Here is a 20,096-nt window from a genome sequence, read left to right on the forward strand (position 1 = left end):
ATCTAAAAACAGTTCAGAGTCACACTTCTCTATCTTTTCTCTAGTTTTCCTTTCTCAGACTTCATTACCACCCTGAAGTAGGAGTGTGTGTGTGTGTGTGTGTGTGTGTGTGTATGTCTCATTAATTTGGTATGTGAAGTAACTACTCTTGTCAAATACAACTTTAAAAGAAAACTTTGTATAACCACTATGAACACAAAACCAGTGCTGTGCACATTAGAAGTCTATGCACAAGGGCAAATTGTATAACCACATTTAGACTTAATGTGCCCTGTACCCCAGCAGATACTAGTGCCCATTGAGATGCAGTTTGAGCCAGGTGGGCAGGGCATGGGACAGAGGAGCGATTCTGTAGCTGAGATTAACCACCCCCACCCCCAGCCAGAGGTCTTGTCTGGGAACTGTGCTGGCTTTGCTGGCTTTGCCCTGCCTAGCCATTGCTCTCTTCTGGCACTTGCCCTTCTCCATACCCACTCTATGCCCTCGCCCTGCCTTCCCTTGCCTTAGAAACTCCTCAAAAAGCATGGCAGAGGGTGAGCCCCCTTCTCAGCCTGCCCCCCAGTAGTCTAGACCACATGCTTCACAACTTGCGTTGCTGCTTGTCTGTGTGTATGGAAATGTGGGGTCATGGTAGGAGGGAGGCAACTTATGCCATGTGATCTCGGCCACGTCCTGCTTCTGAGAGCCTCTGATCGCAGTTTCACAAAGCAGGGTCAGGGGTGGGTACTGTCTAAGGACCCATGTTGGTGATAGAATAGACTGTGCCTTTATCTAGGTGGGGGAATGGCAGATGTGTTCCTCTCTAAAGAAGTGGCTATGTGGGTACCTCAATTTGTGACCCCCCCCCCTCAATGTTTCCTTTCTTTATAGGTAAGAATAAGAGAGTTGGGAAACAGTTAGCTTCTCAGAAAATCCTTCAGCTACTACACCCACATGTCAAGAACTGGGGATCTTTATTGCGCATGTATGGCCGGGAAAGCAGCAAGATGGTCAAACAGGTAATCAGACCTCTCCCAAGACCTAGGGCATGCATCACATTCCCTGACTCAGGAATACACAATTTGGGTCCTGTTGTAAGTAGCTCTGCTGGCCACATCTTTGTGTGTGAGTGTGTATGGGTTGGGGGTGGGGTGTTTATTCTTGGTCTCCCTCCCAGAGTGGTCCTGGGCCTTACTCTGGTTGTATGGGAAGGGAACTGGGGCTTGAGGCAGATCTAAGGGTGAGGCAGGGGTTACAGGTGGAGGGTTACTGGCCCTGATGTGAGGTGAAGGCTGGGGACCTGGGCCCGCTAGTCCATTCAAAAGAGCAGAGAACCCTTGTGCTTTCCAGGAGACTTCAGACAAGAGTGTGATTGAGCTGCAGCAGTATGCAAAGAAGAACAAGCCCAACCTGCATATTCTGAGCAAGCTACAGGAGGAGATGAAGAGGCTAGCTGAGGAGCGGGTGAGTGTGTGAGCCACGCATTATGCTGGCCAGAGCTATGGCCACGGCCCCTCTCCATTCTCCATCTCCTCCCCTCCACCACATTGCAGGGGAAACACTGACCCCTGATGCCCTAATCCTGATGCCCTAATCCTAGGCCCTAGAAAAGCCCCCCTCTACCAAACCCTCAATTCTTAAAGATTACATTTGCTTTTCTTTGAGATTTAGCACTCATGATACTTGTATCAAATCACTTATTTTTAGAGAGCTGGCATTCCTGGTCTGCGATTATAAAGGGCCTGGGTCCAGTCCCACTCGGCCCTGGCCATTTGAGGTCAGGTACAGTACACTAGTTAGGCTTCCCTCACTCAGGGTCACCATGACAAACTTCCACCCTGAACCTCTTCCTCTTCAGGTCCTCAGCAGTTATGTGAAGGGGAGAGCATGATTCACAGAATGATTGAACCCCTTGGTACCTTCAAGCTACCCACTCAAGAAGGGGCTTTTAGGGCTGGATCTTTCTCAGCTGTGCTTTTATACAACCGAGGGCCTGTACCTGTACAAAACCCTGAGAAGGTGGCATCTACTGTTTGTGTCACCTTTCCAGTCCAGCACTCCTCGCTCCTGCTCTTAAGGGTGGTGAGAGACACCTGATTAGTGCCTGAGACCTCCTCATACCCTTCACTTCTAGGTATATGTCCCATTCTGAGGGAAGCATCAGGATGTGATACTCAGTGTTAGTGCCCAAGGAGACCCTTCTCCCAACCCCCGCACCTGGCTTAGTCAGGCCTTCCTTTCTTCTTTCCCACTTGGGAAGGTGCTGAGCATGGTGCCCTCCTACTCCAGAGGCATCAGTTTGCAGGATGCAGCCCCACCCTCTGCCATGCCCCAATCCCCTCCCAGAACCTCTTGCCCAAGGTTGGGCTGCATCTTGTTAGCTTCCCTGACATTAGTTATTCTTCCAGGAGGAGACTCGAAAGAAGCCGAAGATGTCTATTGTAGCATCTGCCCAGCCTGGTGGCGAGCCCTTGTGCACTGTGGACGTGTGAGGGGAACAGTGGGGCTGGGTGCTGCCTGGGAGACCACTACACCACTCAGTGCAGTCTTGGGCCTCCCGTCTTGGTTCCTCCTCTGTGGCCCTGTGTCTGAGGTTGGGCCAGGCGGGTGGGACTCCGGTGCACAGGAACAACCAGGACCATTCAGCTCTTCCTGGGGGGGCGGGGGTGGGTGGGTAGGGCTTGCCCATAGGTGCAAGTGGATGTGTTCAAGGATTGACTCAGCCTGGCTATACAGGTGGAAGCCAAGCTTGGGAGTCAGCTGTGGACCTCTGCTTATATGAACTTGTAGAGTGATTTTATGAAGGTTTTCATGAATTTTAATATGTAACAAGAACTGTGACAAATGATAGTTGGATGACAGATGAAATAAGGAAGTGATTGCTGAAGTCCTTTGACTACCCTGTGCCCAGGCTTCCATGGTCAGAAGAATCACGCTGGCACTGAACTCTACCCTGACTCCTGTTTTCCCCTTTTCTCTCGAGAAAGTTATGAGTTAGGATCATTTCAGACCTTTTTGGTTTAAAATAAACAATTTTAGCATCAAAACTATTTTTCAGAGACTATAGGCAAACCATCAAGGTGATTATTCTTCAGCTTTGAAACATTGCTAGTGTGAGTATGAAGTCTGCCAGTCTCCTGGCTTGTTGCCCTGTCTCTGGGCTGGACTGTGGGGCCATTTTTCTGAGTAAGTCTTCAAGCCCTAAAAACATGCCTTCTTAGAAACTGAGGACCTTGATCTTCCCTGGCCTCCAGCAACTTTTTACTAAAAACTTTTTGCAGTCAAGTTCATCTGTCCGCCCATCAATTTTTAAAGCTTTTATGATATTTTAGCATTTGGAAAGAAACTTTTGCAGTGAAAGTAGAAGATAGATTTGGAATCACGTAGCAGTTATAAATGATTAGTGCATCTTAGCACGTGGACTTATTTGGAAACAACCACCTTCAGTGCAATCTGTCCTTGATCATAAACCTCTTCAGCTATCGTGCTTGTGCAGTGCAGCTGTCCTGCTCCTGGGATGGCTTCACTGGGTTTCAGGGGCAGTGCCCCATGCAGCCAAGCTCAGTGACCCTCTCTTCTGACCAGCATTCTTGTTCCTGTCTTGACCCCTGTGGAAAGGTGCAGGGGACAGTGTGTCCCTGTTGAGTCCCAGGGATGTGGCTGTGCTTGGGAACCTGTGTTGCTCCCAAAGGTGAGGTGGTGGTCAGCATTGGCTCCCTGTCCCTGGTGCCATGTGTTTGTGGCACTGTTACGTTTCACAGGTGTGTCTGTCTCCTGTGGATGGTGTTTGTTTCCAGGAAGATGGAATGCCAATCAGGGCATATCCCTCCCTCACCACCTGTATGACCAAGGTTGGCTTCTGTGTTGACCTTTAGAAAACAAAATGCTTAAATCAAGTTGCTGTAATTAGACACTGCTTCTGTCTTGCCTCCTGTCTGCTGCTATGAATAATCATCTGACCGTGACTGTTTGCCCTTAAAACAGCCAGATGTGCTATCAGGAACCAAAGCTTTGTGGATGTGTTACTAGAGGCCTGTGGGTCTTGCTGTAGACACCTGTGTCCTTTTTTCCCTCTGGCCCATGTGTGGGTGTGAGTGTTGTATGCACACAGCCACCTTGTGGGGGAGAGGGCAGGCAGAGCCTGGGCTGACACCACCTCTGTGCAACCACAGCCTGTCATGTACTTCCCAGGCAGCAGCTGGGCCAAGGTTGTTTTGGGTGAGTCTTGATGGACACATAAAGCAAAATTGTCGAAGAGGGAATGGCTGGTGTTTTTTTCTTCTGTGGGAGGTAGGGTTGGGTGGGCGCTCAGGTTGGAGATAGAATGAAGTCAAAGTCTACTCAGTGCAGAGAACTATACCCTATGGTGAGGAAGGTAGGCAGGGCAGCCCCTTGCCTTATGACTTACCCCACATGTTGACACCCACATCTCAGATTGCTTGGAGTTACATATAAAACCTGACATTCTATTAAACCACCACCACTTCTGGCCCCCAAGAAGGGCTGGGAGAGCTGCCCTGACACCCAGCCTAATTGAGCTGATTCTTGGCTATTCCCAGGCCAGCAGGGTGTTTGGAACCCAAGATTCAGAGTTGTGCCCACCCCCACAGTGTGCATGAAATGCCCCCATCACCTCTGGTGCTGTAGTGGGGGCCAGAGAGGAGCCTATATGCTAACATTCTGGGCTCTCATCACAGACAGAATGGTAGTTCAGTAATTGTTTATTCTGGCCCATGTGGCCCAGCTGGTCAAAAAAACATGGGCGGCTGGGGAAGGTGGCAGGCTCTAGGAGCCCACATAGATGGGCTCCTGGACAAGTCTCATGTCCTCCGAGCATCCTGGAGCCATGCAAGCAGTCAGGGAGTCCCTTGGCCTGTTCCTATAATGCAGAGCAGGCTTTGCTTTAATGTTCTTCCTGCTGTTGGGGAAGGGAAGAGGCGGAGGTCACAGTTTCCTGCAGGGTGTTATCTTGGGGCCCTTTTGAGGGCTGGACTGGAGTTACCAGGACCCCTGCACCATTGGGGTGCTCTGCCCTTTCAAACAAGATGAGCATCTCGCAATGCGGGGTCTGCGGGAACAGGTCCACTGCCACAGCCTTGACTGGCCTGAAAGGGGTGCCTTTCACCCGGTTTGAAGGAGCCCTGCAGAGGCTGATGAGATGTCAAGGTCAGCCAAGCCAGGGCCTCCAGTGGGGTACGGGGTTGGGGGTGGGCCACAGTCCGCCCTAGACCACCTCGCACTCACTCCACGAAGTTGCCCATGGCTGCTCGGGGGTTACAGGAAACATACAGCAGCCGCTTGAGGTTCTCAGCTCTGCGGACGGCAAGGATCACTTTGGAATCTGAAGAGATGCAGAAATGGACTGGGTCTCCAAGGGTGCCATCCAAGGATGGGGTGGGGTAGGTCTGTGGCCATGTAGCCTGGTATGCCACCCAGATACCACTGCCCTCCTCTTCCTGCACCACCCCAACAGGAAGCACTCACGCAGACCGGCACGGGGAGGGTCCAGGATGGCTACAAGCTGCTGGGAAGCCAGTCTGCTCACCAGGGCAGGTACCAGCTCCTCTGCCCTCCCGCAGTGGAACTCCACATTACTCAGCTCTAGAGAGGGCATGGCAGCCCTGTCAGGACACCCAGTCCCACAGAGCCTACCAACTGCCTGATGACCTGTAACCCTCGGCCAGAGATGCTTTTAAGATGATCTGTGGCCTGTTCGCCCTTCATGTTGGGCAGTCCCAGGCATCATGGGCACTCGGTAGGTCCACAGGAGCCCATTAGGATTCATGTGGCTTCCAGGTGATGCCTTGAGGTATGCAGTAGGAATAGCTGTTGCCCCCCAGGGTCCCTTGTCCACTGTGTGGCACTGGCTCTTACCATTGTTGTGGGCATTGATCCGGGCATCCTCCACAGCTTCCTGGCACAGTTCAATCCCCACGACACTCTTTACCTTCTGAAGTGAGGAAGGCACAGACACATGGCACCCTACTGACCCCGGCCCTGAGGGACCTCCTCAGGGAGGGAAGTGACAGAAGCATTGTGGGGAGTGGAAAAGGTTCTGGGACAGGCCGGGGGTTGACCAGTCTTCACACTGGGGGGTCACTAGGATCAAAAGTTGGTGATGGTGCAGGGATGGGTGGGTGGAGAGCGAGCAACTCATCTAGAGTAGGACTCACCGGGGCCAGGGCCAGGCCAATGGTGCCAGTGCCACAACACACGTCCAGTACTGTGCTCTCTGTGTCCAACTGGGCCCAGTCCTGGATGATTGTGTACAGTACCTCAGCTGCCGGGGTGTTCACCTGGAGGACAGATCCCTGCACTGGTCAGCCTTTGCTCCTTTAGTCAGTTCATATCCTCCCCCTGCCCTGTGTCTGCATTCCCTGGGCACTCCTGCTCAGAAACCTCACAGCACAGGCCCCAGCTTCCCAGATCTCCCCCATTCCTTCAGGCCAGTCTTTGGATTGTCAACCTGTAAGATGCTAGGTAACCTCACGTTGGCTTTAAGCAGCAAAATGGACGCCTACCTACTTATAGTAGTAGTACTCCTTCGTGAGTATCAAACTGATGCACTGTAAATTCTACCAGAGCTCACCCCAAATTGCTAGCATCATCCCAAACCCAATGTTCCAGTTACATCCTGACATTAGGTCAGGTCTCCTTCCAAGTTATCCTTCTGACCCCCTAAGGACACTTATCTACCTGGAAGAAGGCGTGAGGGGAGATCTGGAAGGTTAACCCCAGAAGATCCTCATGGATGTATCGGTCCCCAGTCATGTGCTCCAGGGGCAGGCCTTCCTGGCTGGGAGTCTTTCTATGGGTAGTAGGTAGGTTTGTCAGTGTTGTCAGCTCACAGAGGGGCCCACTCCACCCCCACCTGGGTGCCTCACCGCTGTCCTTCCTTCACAAAATAGAGGCAGGTCACCCCACTGGCCTTGCCTGGCCCTGTTACAAAGTATTGTACTAAGGAAGCTTTCAGCTGTGTCAATTCTTCAGAGCTCAGTTTCTGGAGTAAATAGTGAAGATGCTGTTAGTCTGTGCTGAGGTCCACTCACAGCTGGAAATCCCCCTCCCCCCCAACTCCTGTGTGAGACCTGTGTGAGACCTGGGGGTGGAAGTAGGCAATGGCCATGGCTTGCCCTCGGCGGCTGGTGCGCACAGTGAGTTGCTTCCAGTGGCCCGAATATGTCTCTGGGTCATAAGCCGAGTATGGAGTGGACCTGTGGGAGCCATGAGTGAGCAGGACCCACTGACCAGGACTGGGCAGCCTCCCTCTCCTCCCCTCCCCTTAACCACCATCAAAAAACTTCACTCCTGTATACCCCACCCAGCTCCCCCCCACCCCCCACCCCAACTTCTAGGGAGCTCCCAGCCTCTCCTTACCGGATGAATTCCTGGAAGGCCTTCACCACATGCTTCGTGGTCTTGGGGATGTGCATGGTGTCAAAAGGGGGTGCCACAGCACATGTCCCACCCTTGTACTTGCCAAGCCGGCAGCCAACAGTGTTGTCTTCCCCATCCACCCCAACACCAACCAGAAACTCACACTTATTACGATATTCGGTCTGCAGGGAGAGTGGAAGGAGACAAAGACACACCTGACCTTACCCTGGCCAGTGAAAAATGGTGGTAGAGTGAGAAACCCTACTGTCTCATAGAAATGAAAAAATCCAAGGAATGAGACTGGTAACTGACAGGTGATGGGAACCAGAAAGAACAGCAAAACAGGAAAGGATGGGAGGTCAAAGAAGCTTTGTAAAGACAGGATGAAACCTGACCTGCTGGGGTGATGGTCTGACCCCTTCCAGTGGGCAGCAGGCCTTGTTGTGCTTGTGTCTCTGCGAGAGCAGCCAAGGCAACAGGGCCCGATTAGTGTTTCCAATTTCCCTGTAATTGGGCAAGGAAGTTGGACTCAGCCTGATGGTCCCCACCCATCCCCAGCCACTCTCCAAATGTCCTGGCCCTTTTTTGGGAACTCACAATCCCCACTGACAACTCTGACGTCTTCCTTGCCTATCTCAGTGTATTGTATAACACACAGATCACACACTTGGTACCAGAGTACCAAGGGGTACCTGTGCCCAAACTCACTTGGCAAGCTTCTGTAGCACCTGCTCACATTCCAGTCGCTTCCGCTCAAGTTGCTCAGGGTAGGGCACAGTCCAAAGAGGGGTCACTACATCAGCAATGCATGTGGCTGGCGGCTCACTCTCATCCTCAAGTCGCCTTTTCTTGGCCATTGGGTCAGCTTTGGGCCTAGCCAGGCGCACACTGAGTGGCCGGCCCTTCCAGAGGGCACCGTGCAGCACACGAAGGGCTTTGTCCCGTTCAGCAGCATTGCGGAATGTCACAAAAGCACAGGGGGGTTGCCCAAAGAGCTTGGTCTTATGGGGCTGCAGGCCAAAGCGGCTCAGAAAGCGGCGGACATCACTGAAGCTGGCATGGCGGGGTACGTTCTGCAGTTCTAGTTTGAAGATCTCTGACGTGAACAGGTCATCTCTGATATAGCTGTAGGGACCAGGCTGAGGCCCTAACTCCGCAGCTGCCCGGGGCCTCTCTTCTTCCTTCTCTTCCTGGGGGGCCAGGAATGCAGGGCTAACCAGGGCACTTCTGTCCTGTTCAGAGCCTTCCACTGGACCCTGGGCCTGTGTGGAGAGGGGCAGGGGTTGGGTTGAGTGCTGGACCTTGGACCTGAACCATTCACGATCCCTCACCCTCACCTAGATCTCCATCCATCAGCGCACCTAAGACCCATCTCACCCCTTTCTGTCCTCATTCTCCATATTCCCTCTCCCATCTCATGCCCCATCCCCGTGTTTTCACCTAGGGGTTTAGAGCCAATCCCCTCCACCCCATCCCCATCTCCGTTCGAAATCTCCCATCGAGATCTCCCTTCCCTTTACTTCGTTGTCGAGATTATCACTCATCGTCCGGTCCGTCTGCAGCCTGGTCTCGGACACCTAGAGAACCACCTCCGCCACCTCGTCCTGGGCCTGGCACACGGGAGGGGCTCAGAGAGCGGGTGAGATGCGGCAAGACCGATCCCTCCGACCAATACACCCCCAGCACCCCCGGCTCAGCCACTGGGTGGGACGGGACTCGAACCCTCGGTGGTCAGGTCCAGATCTTGGACATGGGCTGTACCGCCCGCCCACCAGGGTCCCGCGCCGATCGCTCGCTTCGCCGACAGCTTTCACGTCTGCGAGAGCGTGCAGCTAAGGGCGCGCGACTCTATCAGCTTGGCTTCCGGTGACGTCATAGCCACGCGCCCTCTCCTATCCCCAACCCCATTTGCGAGTTCGAGGGGCGTGAGTAGCCGCAGAACGGAAGTGCGCGCAAGGGCCGCCGGGAGTGCTCGCTCCTCTGGCTTCGGGGCGGGCCGGGCATGCGCCCCGGGCGTTTTGGCGGGAAGCGCGGGGCAGGCTGGACAATGAGAGTGTCCGCCGCCTGAACTAATAAAGCTGCACAGGTTTTGAATCGCGGCGCGTTTCCCGCCGCCGGGGTCAGGGGTCGTGGTTCGGGTCGCGGGGCGGAGGGAAGAGCAGGCGGGCGGAGGCGCCGGCGCCAGACGCGGAGGAAAGGAATACGACTTGCCGCCGAGAGGCCGCGGAGCCAGCGACGACCGAGCCACCTGAGTCGCCGCCGCTGCCGCGCCCCCATGGCGGCCGCCAAGGTGCGGCCGGGCCGGGCCGGGCCGGGTACTGGGCGGGTGCCCGAGGGGCCGAGGCGGCTATCGGTGGCCACGTGGGCGGCCCGCGCCACCGCCACCAACCCCCGCTGGCCTTGTGGGCTCGACACCTGAGGGGCTTCGGTAGTGAGGAATCGGGGCTTGTGGGGAGCGCGGCCTGGGGGCTCGAGGCCTTCGGGCCCTTGGCACGCGGGGTAGGGGGGCGCGGGCTTGGGCCCGGGGGCTGCAGTGCGCTGGGGTGACCTTGGGGCCGCCTCGGTGGGCCCGGGAGGGAGCTATATCGCGTGGACCAGCCACTCGAGCTTCTTAGTCTAGAGTAGACTTCACTGCTTGGTTGGGACATGGGGCCCCTCGGTCAGTTTCCTCCGGCTCTGCCCACTTGCCGGTTTCCTACCCAGACGGCGCTACCCCACTTTGGTCGTCTACGCAGCACTTCATTCATGCTGCACTCGAGACTCAACCACCACAGGCCCCAGAAGCGGAAACTGGGCAGACCGGTCCTGTACTCACCGACCCAGGGTGGGAGCGGGTTTGTTGGCTGGAGATGTCTACTGGGGTGAGCTGGCTGATCCGCATTGCTGTTCAACCGAGTGAACCAGCGTAGAACATATTTTTTTCTTTTTTTAATTGAGTCGTAGTGAAGTCTCAGGGTTTCTTCTGGATTTGAAAATCACCAGGCCACGTGTTTTGTAGTACTTGGACCTGAAATGTGATCCTTTGTGCTCCGTATTTCTCTGAATTGGATCGTAGTTTTTTAGCTTATGTTTGTATTTCTTTTGGCAGCTTAATCATCCCTTCAGTGAAAAAATCGACAGAACTGTGAATACCGTGTAAATAGCAGAGCAACCGGTACAAACTCACAAGGTTGCTTTAAGAATAACACTCCTTGAGGCCCTCTTCTATCTGTCAACGTGTCCTTTAATCTTCATGCACAGTATTGATGGAGTTTTGTAGAGTGCTGGCTCCTAGGGTTAACTCTGGAAAGGTTTCACCAGAGCTCACGTTTCTGTGGCGGTATTGATATTTAAAGAGCAGATTTATTAGAAAAGGGATAGGATAGTAAAAGACACTTGCATAGACACAAGTGGGCAGGAAGAGCTGCCCCAAAAGGGACAGGCTTGCTGAGAGGCCTGCGTGGTTGCAGGCTGGCGGCTTTGAGGAGACCTGCCTCCCCTGAGGGAGGTCAGTGAAGAGAAGCCTGGGCATGGGACAGGTCAAGGGCAGCCAGGGAGGTGCTGCCCTGCAGAGGGAAAGAGTTGGTGAAAGGAAGCACCTGCATAGTCACAGGTGGGCAGATGGACTGCTGCCTGATGTGAAAGCTTCATTAGGTTTTATCTTCTTCAGGGAGGGGCTCATCTTTGTGGGTGGATGGCTTGTGCCCCTATAGCAGTCTGATAGTTTCTGGATGTTGCTCCAGATCTGGGCATTGATGCCTAAGGGTCTTGGTTTCTATAACTGGGTTAATGGATTATGCTAATCCCGTCTACCCCTATTCTGTGCGCGTGCGTGCGTGTGTGTGTTGGGGGGGGGGTTCTTGACCTTGTATCTCCTTTCCAGTTTTTCTGTTCTTACTCTCCATCAGTATCATCATCCACATTTTAACATAGAAGGAAACTGGGGCTCAAAGAGGTGAGGCAGTTCCTTTCAGACCACTCCACCTCTTAGGTGGCCAATTTTTAAGATCTTTAGTTTGTACAGATGTGATTGATGTGCCTGCTTCTGCTAGAGGGTGCTGAGGTACAGTGCCTCAATATAAGCCCGTTCTTTGGAGTTGACTTTGGAACACACCTTTCCTGGTATCAAAGGCTAAAAGCTTAATACTTGCTTTGGGGTGAGGCCATTCACTATAGGGGATGCTGGTTTTGGACAGGATTCATGACCAGCAGTCACCCTTCCACACTCTCTCCACAGGACACCCATGAGGATCATGACACCTCCACCGAGAATGCAGACGAGTCAAACCACGACCCCCAGTTTGAGCCTATAGTTTCTCTTCCTGAGCAAGAAATTAAAACACTGGAGGAAGATGAAGAGGAACTTTTTAAAATGTAAGTAAACTGATGTTGCTCCACAATTAGGTATCTTTTTGAAGTTGTTAGGGCTTTTATGGATTCCTTGGGTTCCTGGCCTTTAATTGGACCGAGGCTACGTGAAGAAAGGACCTGGAATTGTGTAAAGACTGCTCCCACATGGAAATCAAGGCTGCTGTTATAATCTGTATAGTCTATAGCTTTTTCCTGAATGCCTCTGCTACGCTTTAAATGGTACAGGTGCTCCCTGGTGCCCTGTCACTGTTGCTCTGTCCACAAGTGCACATTTCCCTAACTCAGGCCCTTTGCCTCTACGACTCCCACAACCCCTTTTGGTTGAGCCGGGAGTCTTAGCCACTTAAGTTTTACTTTCGAACTGTGGGCTTTTTTGGCAGCCTTAGGCATTTTTGAGTTCTTAATGTGCAAGCATTGCAGATAAAACAGGTGGTGTTCAGGCTTTCATGATTTTTTAAAAATTACGTTTCTTGACCATCTTCAGAGCAATGCTGCAGTGGGGGTGTCACTTTGAAGCAGTTCCTCACAAGCCATGTGTCCAGGTATCTCTGAAAAAAAAATCACAGTAACTCCAAGACTGTGGGTTGTTGTCTACACTCAGTCACGGGAAGTGCCAGATTCAGTTATCCATCAGTGGGTAGGTTGTAGCATTTTCCCTGCCCAAGCTCATGAACTTCCCCATGCCCCTTTCAAATTCTACTCAAAATGCCAGGTTAAAATTTGAGTGCTTCTTGGCAGGGATGTTGGTGAGCAGAGATAATCATCAATGCTGTGACTGTCCCTCTAAGGAAGCCTAGAGTAGGAAAGAAGAGTTGCACGTGCCATTTGTTCCCAAGATTGATGGGCATCTCCCTGGGTGCTGCAGCCAGGGAGTGGAGGCCTCCTGCAGTGAGAATTGCTCATGTGGCTATTGTTATCTCCCTGGCCACATGAACTGGAAATGTTCTGTGTGTCCTAGACACAGGCCCTTCCCTTCCTCAGGGAACTGAGGCTGGCAGGTCAGCCCCTTGGGCACCCGGTCATAATCTCCTTTCATAGATTTGAATTTGGGAGTGGCAGCAGAAAAAGGACCAGCAAAATTGGGCTCTTGTGGAGAATCAAAGCAGGTATAGTTGTTGGGGAATGCGGAGCATCCACCTGAGCTGACAAGACTGTGAGGTTCACTGGTAGTGGTTCCTTGGTGCCCTGTGGGACTTGACGCCTGGCCTAAGCTCAGTGTGGGGTACTGCTCTCAGTTGGAAGGTAGGCTGTGGGGTCAGAGCCTGGTGGCCTGAACAGAGGCCTGCAGTCTTCTCTTTGAGTGGGGGCCAGAGAGGGATGGGTTACAATTTTCAGCTGAGAGAAGGGCTGCCCTTTTTTCCTATGGTGACAGGGGTGCACAAGTTGTGCTCATGTGGGCTTCTTTAATGAGAGGTCAGATCTTTTTGTTGGGAAAAATGTGGCAAGTACAGAAATCTTTTTTTGTGGGGAAGTAAACACTTGGAATTTGTTGGGGTGTTTTGCTCTCTTAGTGACTTGTTTGTAATATACAGAAAACAAGTGTGCTTTATAATGGGTTTTTGACTTGCTCCTTTTTCTGTGTGTTGTCTAAACTTTCGATGGCTTTTCTTGAAGGCGGGCAAAGCTATTCCGATTTGCATCAGAGAATGATCTCCCAGAGTGGAAGGAGCGAGGTACTGGTGACGTCAAGCTCCTAAAGCATAAGGAGAAAGGGACCATCCGCCTCCTCATGAGGAGGGACAAGACTCTGAAGATATGCGCCAACCATTACAGTAGGTGACCTGTCAGGTGTGGTTTCCTCTGAGTTCCAGAACTCTTGCACTGGGACATTGTAGTCCCTTGGGCAGGTTGATTTCAGGGTTGCATGAATGCCTGGGAGTGTATTCTATCCCAGAGCACTTTTTTTTTTTTTTTTTTAAAAAGATTTATTTATTTATGCGTACAAGAACTGGGGTACAGGCCAGAGGTATGGAGGTAAGAGGATCCACCAGAGACAGAGTGGGGAACAGAACAGACAGATTGAAGTACACTGCTGAGGGGAGCAGTGGCAAGCCAGGAGAGGTCTGCTGCACCATGTGGGTAGCTCCCTGGCCAGGGATTGACCTCGTGCTGCAGTGGCCGTGGACAGCTTCATAGGTTGCATCTTAACCCCTTGCACCACCAGGGAGGCCCAGCACTTATGTTTTTTAATTTAAAACAGATGAACTTTTCCAGCATGCTACTGAAGTCAGAGCAGTTCTGCAGTAGCACATGTGGAGTGGCATCCAGTGAGACAGAAGCTGGTGTGATGGATGCAGAGCCCTAGTGTGGGCTAGGAGGAGTGGATGTTTGCTTCAGAGCAGGGCAGTGTTGGGAGGGCATCTGTGAGCAACCTTGACATCGTGCATATGTGTAAAGTACCCGGGTGCTGTCTTTCTTGTACTTTGGTGCTTTCAGTTCCACAGGATGGCCCCTGGGGAGAATATGGAGGGAGTGAGGTGGAGAAGGTGGCTACCTCAACCTTAGGTGCCTCTGAAATTGCACATGGGGTGGTGGTGGTGGGTGCGGGCCCTGCGACTGGTGTGATTCTCTAGCCCTAGGCTCATCCTGCAATGCAGTGACAGTAAGTTCCCTGCCACATTGATCTCTTGGCTTCTGGTTGTCTGCAGTGCTTTGAGTATGTCTTTGGAAGTGAAGGTGTCCTGGGCTTCTTTCCTGATCCAGTGTTGTGCACTTCTGGATATAATGCCTGCTGGGCAGGGCAGGGCATCAGAGTGTAATGACCCTTGACGGTAATTTGGAAGGATTGGCGGGTTTGCATAGGTCCCGATGTGGGGATGCAGCCTAGTACAGTAGTCCCCACATGCCAGCCTAATTTGCTTCCTTAGGAGCTGCTTCAGCAGTCCTCCCCTCCATCAACCTGGCCTGGTCCTCCTTCTCTAGCCCGATTTGAATCTTCTCATCCGGAGTATTCCTCTCAACACCCTTTGTTTCTCCCAGAGCCCCCTCAGGAAGCTGGTTTGTTTCTGTGTTGGTTGTAAATGTACACATAGTCCTTGATGGACAGGGTGGGTGGTAGTGGGAAAAGGTCGTGGCACTTTTTGTACCATGGTAGCAGCCCTCAGGCTTGCCAGGAGACTGGAGTGACTACTCCCAGTTGATGGGGCTTTGGACTGCCCATATCTTCAGAGACCTCTGCCAGGAATTCAAGGGCACATTGTTGGGCCTGGCACTGGGGATGCTCCTGTTTTTCCAGGATCACTTGTTCCCATGTGGTCTGAGGAAATGGGTGTGGGTAGTTGTGCTTAGTCCAGGTCATGGTGCCTCTTCTGGTGAGCTAATCCCTCGTGGACCCCCATGTCACCCCACTTTCCTGCTTCCACCTCTGCTGCCTTTACCTCCTGATGGCCAGGGTCCCTAGTGGGACCAAGTATCTACACAAATATGTCTGCGGTACCTTTTATAGGAATGGTTGGGGGGCCTCCCTAGTGAGCTAGGGGGTTAAGTCTCAGTACTATCACCAGTATGGCCTGACTTCAATCCCTAGCCAGGTGCAGCAGACCTCACCCATCTTGCCTGCTGCTCCGCTTAGCAGTTTATTTCAGTTAATCTGCCTGTTCTGCTCCCTACTCTGTCTCTGGTGGATCCTCTCGCCCCGTGCCTCTGGCCTATTCCCCAGTTCTATGCAAAAATAAATACATAAATACAAAGAGGGTTGGGTCCACTTGACATTGGAACCCTTGTTGGAGTTGAGATTGGAACCCTGGGGTGTTCTTGTGGACAAGAAGCAGGCCACCTGTTTTCCAGGTTCAGGGTTTCTTGATGTGGGGCATTTTCAAAGAGATTTAGATAAAATCCAAATTCCTGAGGTCTCGGGGTTTAGGCCTGGTGGGCACACGCCACCTCACATCTGTTTGAAGTGGGTCTGTGACCAGGGTATGGACAAGCCTGTGGCATTTGCACCACATTTACAGGGCTTTTCTCCCCCAGTCACACCAATGATGGAGCTGAAGCCGAATGCAGGCAGTGACCGAGCCTGGGTCTGGAACACCCATGCTGACTTTGCTGATGAGTGCCCCAAGCCAGAGCTGCTGGCCATCCGCTTCCTCAATGCTGAAAGTAAGCAGAGGGCTGTGGCCCCCTCATTTATGTTGTCATGGTATAACTGCAGGCAGAGATTCTGTTCCTTTTTTGGAGAGCACTGACAGTGACCTGGTATTGGTAAGGAGTGTCTTTGCCCCACTGTCTAGGGGCCCCTTGAGGAAGGGTTTCAAGTGCAATGGAGCCATGTGCCTTCAGGGACCACACCTAGGCTTTGAAACCATGAACAGAATATTTCATTCTTCACCTTAAAGGTGTCAGCCTGTCTGACCAGGGTGGGTCCTGTCACTTGAGTGCCAGCAGGGGCTGTGCTGCACAGACCGCACTGAACCTTTCTCCTACTTGGGCCTCATTCCAGCCAGGAGCAACAAAAGCTATACTGGATAGGTTGTGGAGGAACTGGGTGTGTGCCAGGGCCCAGCACCCAGGCATCGTTATATGCTGAGTGGGTCTTTGCTCTGGAAAAGGCCTATGGAGTGACTTCTTTCCATACAAGTGGAGTGCAGAGTGCTGGCTGCTTGGTTGCCTAAGGTCTCTGCTCCTCTGCCCAAATTGTTGCAAAGTTACTTGGAGGGAGAGGTCTAGCATAGCTATCATCCTTAACATTATATAATTGTAACATTTATATAACTCATAACCTTGGAATCATTTAATTTATTCTTTATATTAAGTCCGTGCTATGTACCTGCCCTGTTGTACTGGGGCAGTCAGGGCTCACAGGCCAAACCTGAGGAATGTAGTAATCACATGATCAAATCCAGAGCTCTGTCAAATGAAATGAGATAAAAAATGGCCATGGAATGGTTCTTTTGTGTATGTGTCTCTTCAGACTTGCCAGGACATGTCACCTACAATGCTTGGGGTTCTTAATTCTCTCTTTTTTTTTTTTTTTTTTTTTTAAAAGATTTATTTATTTATTGATTGATTGATACATACAAGCACTGGGTACAGTTAGAAGCGCGGGAGGGAGAGAGAATTCACCAGAGCCAGAGCGGGGAGCAGAGCAGGCAGAAGGACTGAAGTACACTGCTGAGGGGAGCAGCGGGCGGCAGGAGAGGTCTGCGCGCCATGTGGGACCCTCCTCCCGAGGCCGGGGAGCAGCCGGGGATTGAACCGGCGCTGCAGAGACTGCCGGCAGCTTCCCAACCCAGCGCTCAACCGCTGCGCCACCGGGGAGGCCCTTAATTCTCTCTTTTTTCCCCCCCCTGCAGATGCACAGAAATTCAAAACAAAATTTGAAGAATGCAGGAAAGAGATCGAAGAGAGAGAAAAGAAAGGTGATGTGGCTCCTCTGGTGGGGGACTTTATTGCAGACTCACTCTGTACCCGGCTGCAGCCCCAGGCGGGTGCTTTTTTCGTCTGCTACAGAAACATTCTGGGTGCTGTGACCACCTTGACCTCTGTCAAGGGTGATGTAGTTGCCTGGGACACAGGGAGCTTTCTGGGGAGTGAACCTGCAGTTGGAGCCCCAACCATGTGCTGATTAGTCTTATAGTCAAGTCATGAGGCCTTCGCTTGTGCACCCTAGGCTGAAGGGGCCTTTGGAGGTCCTTCTGGGCGCCTGCTAGCACGTGACCTGCACACTGAGCAGCCTTACTGACTGCATCCTGGGTGTGAGCACATTTCCCTGGGCGACCCTGCAGGTGGCCTGTCCCGTGGAGGTCACTGGGTTTCATGGGAGGACGGGTGGAGGGAAGGGGTGGATTTGCTACGGGGTGACTAATAAGGCAGCACTTTCTGTGCTCTTACTGAGTCCTGGTGTTCACACAGGATTGGGCAGAAACGATAATGCTGAGGAAGTGGTGGAAAAGCTGGAGGCTCTCTCTGTGAAGGAAGGGAGCGAGGAGCTGGGCGAGGCGGACACCAAGGAGAAAGCTGAGGACAAGCAATAAGTCGTCTCCCTTGTTTTCCTTCCCTTCTTTCTTTCCCTCCTTTTTTAAAAATTTTTGCCTTGCCCCTCTTTGGTTTGTTTTTATTCTGTTTTGTTTTTACAAGGGACTTTATATAAAGAACTGAATTCCAACATTCAAGTTGTTTTTCTAAGTTTTTGCCCTCTTAAAGATGACTACAGAAAATCCATTCCCCAGTCATGGAAATGTACTGTGCTGACTTCCTTTTCCATAGTGGAAACATTTATAGTCATCAAAATTAGTGAATAAACAACACATTTTAAACCTGCATGGAGGGCAAGCCCGTGTGTGTTGACCCTGTCTCAGGAGCAGTGTGGGTTTCTGCTGACTGCAGGGGTGTTCCTTTCCTAGCTCAGTACCTTGTGTGTGGTCTGGTGGGTGGGTGCTCCAGGTCAAGCCTTGCCATCACACTTGGTCTGCAACTTTGGGGTTCTGTGTTCTCTCCTGCTGTGGATTTTGGGCTCCTGTTGGCCCCTCCAGCCATGGTGTCTAAGCTGGGAATGTGAGATCTTAGGTTGGGCAGGGGAAGCCCTCTTCTGTTCCTCCTGTGACTTATGTCCATTTTAAACAATGTGTCCTTGATTCCTTTGGTGGGTGTACTTCCAAAGGAAGCTCTTGTTTTAAAAAACAAAATGAAGGTAGGGATCTCCTGTAGTGCTCTTGACAAGTCAGCAGTGGTGCAGCAATCCTTCCCACTCCGGAGGGATGTAGAAGCTTGTATACCACAACCACCTTGCTGAATTGGAACTTTGGTGCTCTGAATGGCAGGAGTTGCACCATGTGCTATGTACCGGGCCAGTGGGTACCAGTCTGTTAGATCTATAGACATAGAAAGGCTGTGTCCAAGGGGCTTGGTCCTCTAGTGAAAGGCACTCACACCCCTCAGCATAGAGTAATTCTTTGCTTTGGACTCTAATACAAGATAATTCCACTGATGTAAATCCCAGACTGATAGACTTCTCCAGAAGGAGATGTTTTGAAGGCGGAAAATCCTGACAGCAAGGAAGGCTGGAGACAGCTGTGCTGTGACCAAGGTGCATGTAAGACATGACACTGCAGGATGTGCTGTAGGAAAAGAAACCCTAGCCACTGCATTTGCATGTGGGCTCCCTGTGGCACAGAATTGAGGTGCTATTGGAGATGAAGTGGGAAATAAGTCATGGCCTTTTCATTACAACCAAACCTTCATTCAGCTGGGCTGAAATCTGGAAAAGCTTTCTGCTGTTTTCCTTTCCTGCTCCTGGGCTGTGGGCTCATCAGCAGCAAGAAGCAACCTTGGCAATGAGGCTGCATGGCCTCACTTATCTGCCCCACTTAGACCCACAATGCCCTGGCAGAGAGACATCAAGGAAGCACCATTGCCTTTTCTTCCTAGAACTTGGATTGTTCCACAGCTGAACTATCCTTACACCCCTACACAGAGCTAGGCTTAGAGTCAGATGCAGCCTAAGGGTGTGTTGCACTGGGGTTGACTGCTAGGCAAAGCCGTACCTGAAGATTGGGTCTGTATTCAGGCAATGTGGCCAGATGCTTCTGGGGACTTGGAGCATCTGTGCTGGATAGAAGGGTAGAAGCAAGGGTGAGGCTGCTGTGCGGTACCATTTCTCTGGCCTCACCTTCAGTCCCTGCGGACAGTTTGTGAGAATCCTGGACCTTGTGTCACCTACCTGAGGGCTGTAGCAGCTTGGGTAGTTTAAGGGCAGGAATGATGCAGAGCAGGTTTTCTGATCCAGCAGACCGGGTAAAGGAGGAGTCCTGGAGCCCTCAGTGGCTTTTGCAGGCTTTTATTGGGATTACCAGGTACGTGGCAGGCAGTTGGTGCTGGGGGCCGGGAGGCTGGCAGTCCTCCCAGCCCCCAGCAAGTCTTCACGCTGGGCTCTCCGGCCTTCTCTCACGTTTTCTCTGCCCTTCTCATGGCTCTGCTTTTCTCTCGGCTTCTCTGCTCCTTCTATTTGTTCTCTGCTTCTTCTGGTGTCTCCATGATGCCGCCCTTATAAGCACAGTCTTAGACCAGGTGAATCCTATCTACATATGCCCACACCCTATTCCAGGTGCCCGCCATCAGGCATGCATTCAGGACTGCAGGGTTCCGTCATCAATCCTAATGGCTGGAGGGCAGAAAAGCCTGATACTTTTACCTTACCCTACAGGTAGAAATAAGGTGTCTGCTCCAGGTGGAGTCTGCTCTTCACTCACCTTTGCGCTGAGTCCTCTGTGGCATCAAGCGCCTCAGTGCTATTGCTTCTAGAGTGGGTACCCGAAAGGGTAGAGGTTACAACTAGGGTGTTGTGGGAGAAAACCCCTCACCATTTCTGCTGTCAGAACAAGGCAAATATGTAAGCAAGGAGCAAAGAGGGGCCTCCAGGCCAAGAAATCCTAGAACCTGTGGCAGTGAGGCCC

The 20,096-nt window shown here is 52.1% G+C and overlaps 3 protein-coding genes and 1 non-coding gene across 9 annotated transcripts in view; 3 read left to right on the forward strand and 1 right to left on the reverse strand.

The window, feature by feature from the left end:
* DGCR8 (DGCR8 microprocessor complex subunit) overlaps positions 1-2,640 on the forward strand; it is a 38,071-nt gene extending 35,431 nt beyond the window's left edge. For all 5 annotated transcript variants that reach the window (XM_037497397.2, XM_037497398.2, XM_054690587.1 and 2 more), the window contains 3 exons: positions 871-998; positions 1,330-1,443; positions 2,388-2,640. In XM_037497397.2, the coding sequence (XP_037353294.1) occupies positions 871-998; positions 1,330-1,443; positions 2,388-2,471 (326 nt within the window). In that variant the 3' untranslated portion in view covers positions 2,472-2,640. The remainder of the gene's footprint in view (positions 1-870; positions 999-1,329; positions 1,444-2,387) is intronic.
* Positions 2,641-3,196: 556 nt separating this feature from the next.
* TRMT2A (tRNA methyltransferase 2 homolog A) lies at positions 3,197-9,211 on the reverse strand. Of its 2 annotated transcripts, XM_037497401.2 has the most exons (12): positions 8,877-9,211; positions 8,065-8,618; positions 7,752-7,860; positions 7,357-7,538; positions 7,079-7,193; positions 6,864-6,979; positions 6,676-6,787; positions 6,153-6,275; positions 5,854-5,929; positions 5,464-5,580; positions 5,224-5,320; positions 3,197-5,129 (listed from the first exon to the last, which is right to left on the reverse strand). In XM_037497401.2, exons 1-12 carry the CDS (start codon positions 8,898-8,900, stop codon positions 4,883-4,885), a joined length of 1,872 nt encoding a protein of 623 aa, XP_037353298.1. In that variant the 5' UTR covers positions 8,901-9,211; the 3' UTR covers positions 3,197-4,882. The 2 variants fall into 2 exon arrangements, with proteins under 2 accessions (XP_037353298.1, XP_037353299.1); XM_037497402.2 differs by lacking the exon at positions 5,464-5,580.
* Positions 9,212-9,487: 276 nt separating this feature from the next.
* Positions 9,488-17,993, forward strand: RANBP1 (RAN binding protein 1). The gene is made up of 6 exons (XM_037497403.2): positions 9,488-9,646; positions 11,573-11,709; positions 13,321-13,478; positions 15,676-15,804; positions 16,998-17,063; positions 17,557-17,993. The coding sequence occupies exons 1-6, from the start codon at positions 9,632-9,634 to the stop codon at positions 17,676-17,678; spliced, it is 627 nt and encodes a 208-aa protein (XP_037353300.1). The 5' UTR covers positions 9,488-9,631; the 3' UTR covers positions 17,679-17,993.
* On the forward strand, positions 17,096-17,221 carry LOC119234969 (small nucleolar RNA SNORA77). The gene has a single exon (XR_005122740.1). It is a non-coding gene; the product is annotated as a small nucleolar RNA SNORA77 (small nucleolar RNA).
* Positions 17,994-20,096: the final 2,103 nt, after the last annotated feature.

The sequence above is a fragment of the Talpa occidentalis genome, unplaced genomic scaffold (genome assembly GCF_014898055.3).
Source record: "Talpa occidentalis isolate TD23 unplaced genomic scaffold, MPIMG_talOcc4v2.1 talOcc4.8, whole genome shotgun sequence".
NCBI classification, from domain to species: Eukaryota; Metazoa; Chordata; class Mammalia; order Eulipotyphla; family Talpidae; genus Talpa; species Talpa occidentalis.

Coding starts and splice junctions, on each gene's coding strand:
- RANBP1 (XM_037497403.2), top strand. Junction 13,479..15,675: donor GATATGCGCCAACCATTACA/GTAGGTGACCTG, acceptor TTTCTCCCCCAG/TCACACCAATGATGGAGCTG. Junction 17,064..17,556: donor CGAAGAGAGAGAAAAGAAAG/GTGATGTGGCTC, acceptor GTGTTCACACAG/GATTGGGCAGAAACGATAAT.
- TRMT2A (XM_037497401.2), bottom strand. CDS start 8,900: ATGAGTGATAATCTCGACAACGAA. Junction 8,619..8,876: donor GTGATAATCTCGACAACGAA/GTAAAGGGAAGG, acceptor CTCTCCACACAG/GCCCAGGGTCCAGTGGAAGG. Junction 5,581..5,853: donor GATCAATGCCCACAACAATG/GTAAGAGCCAGT, acceptor TGCCCTCTCTAG/AGCTGAGTAATGTGGAGTTC.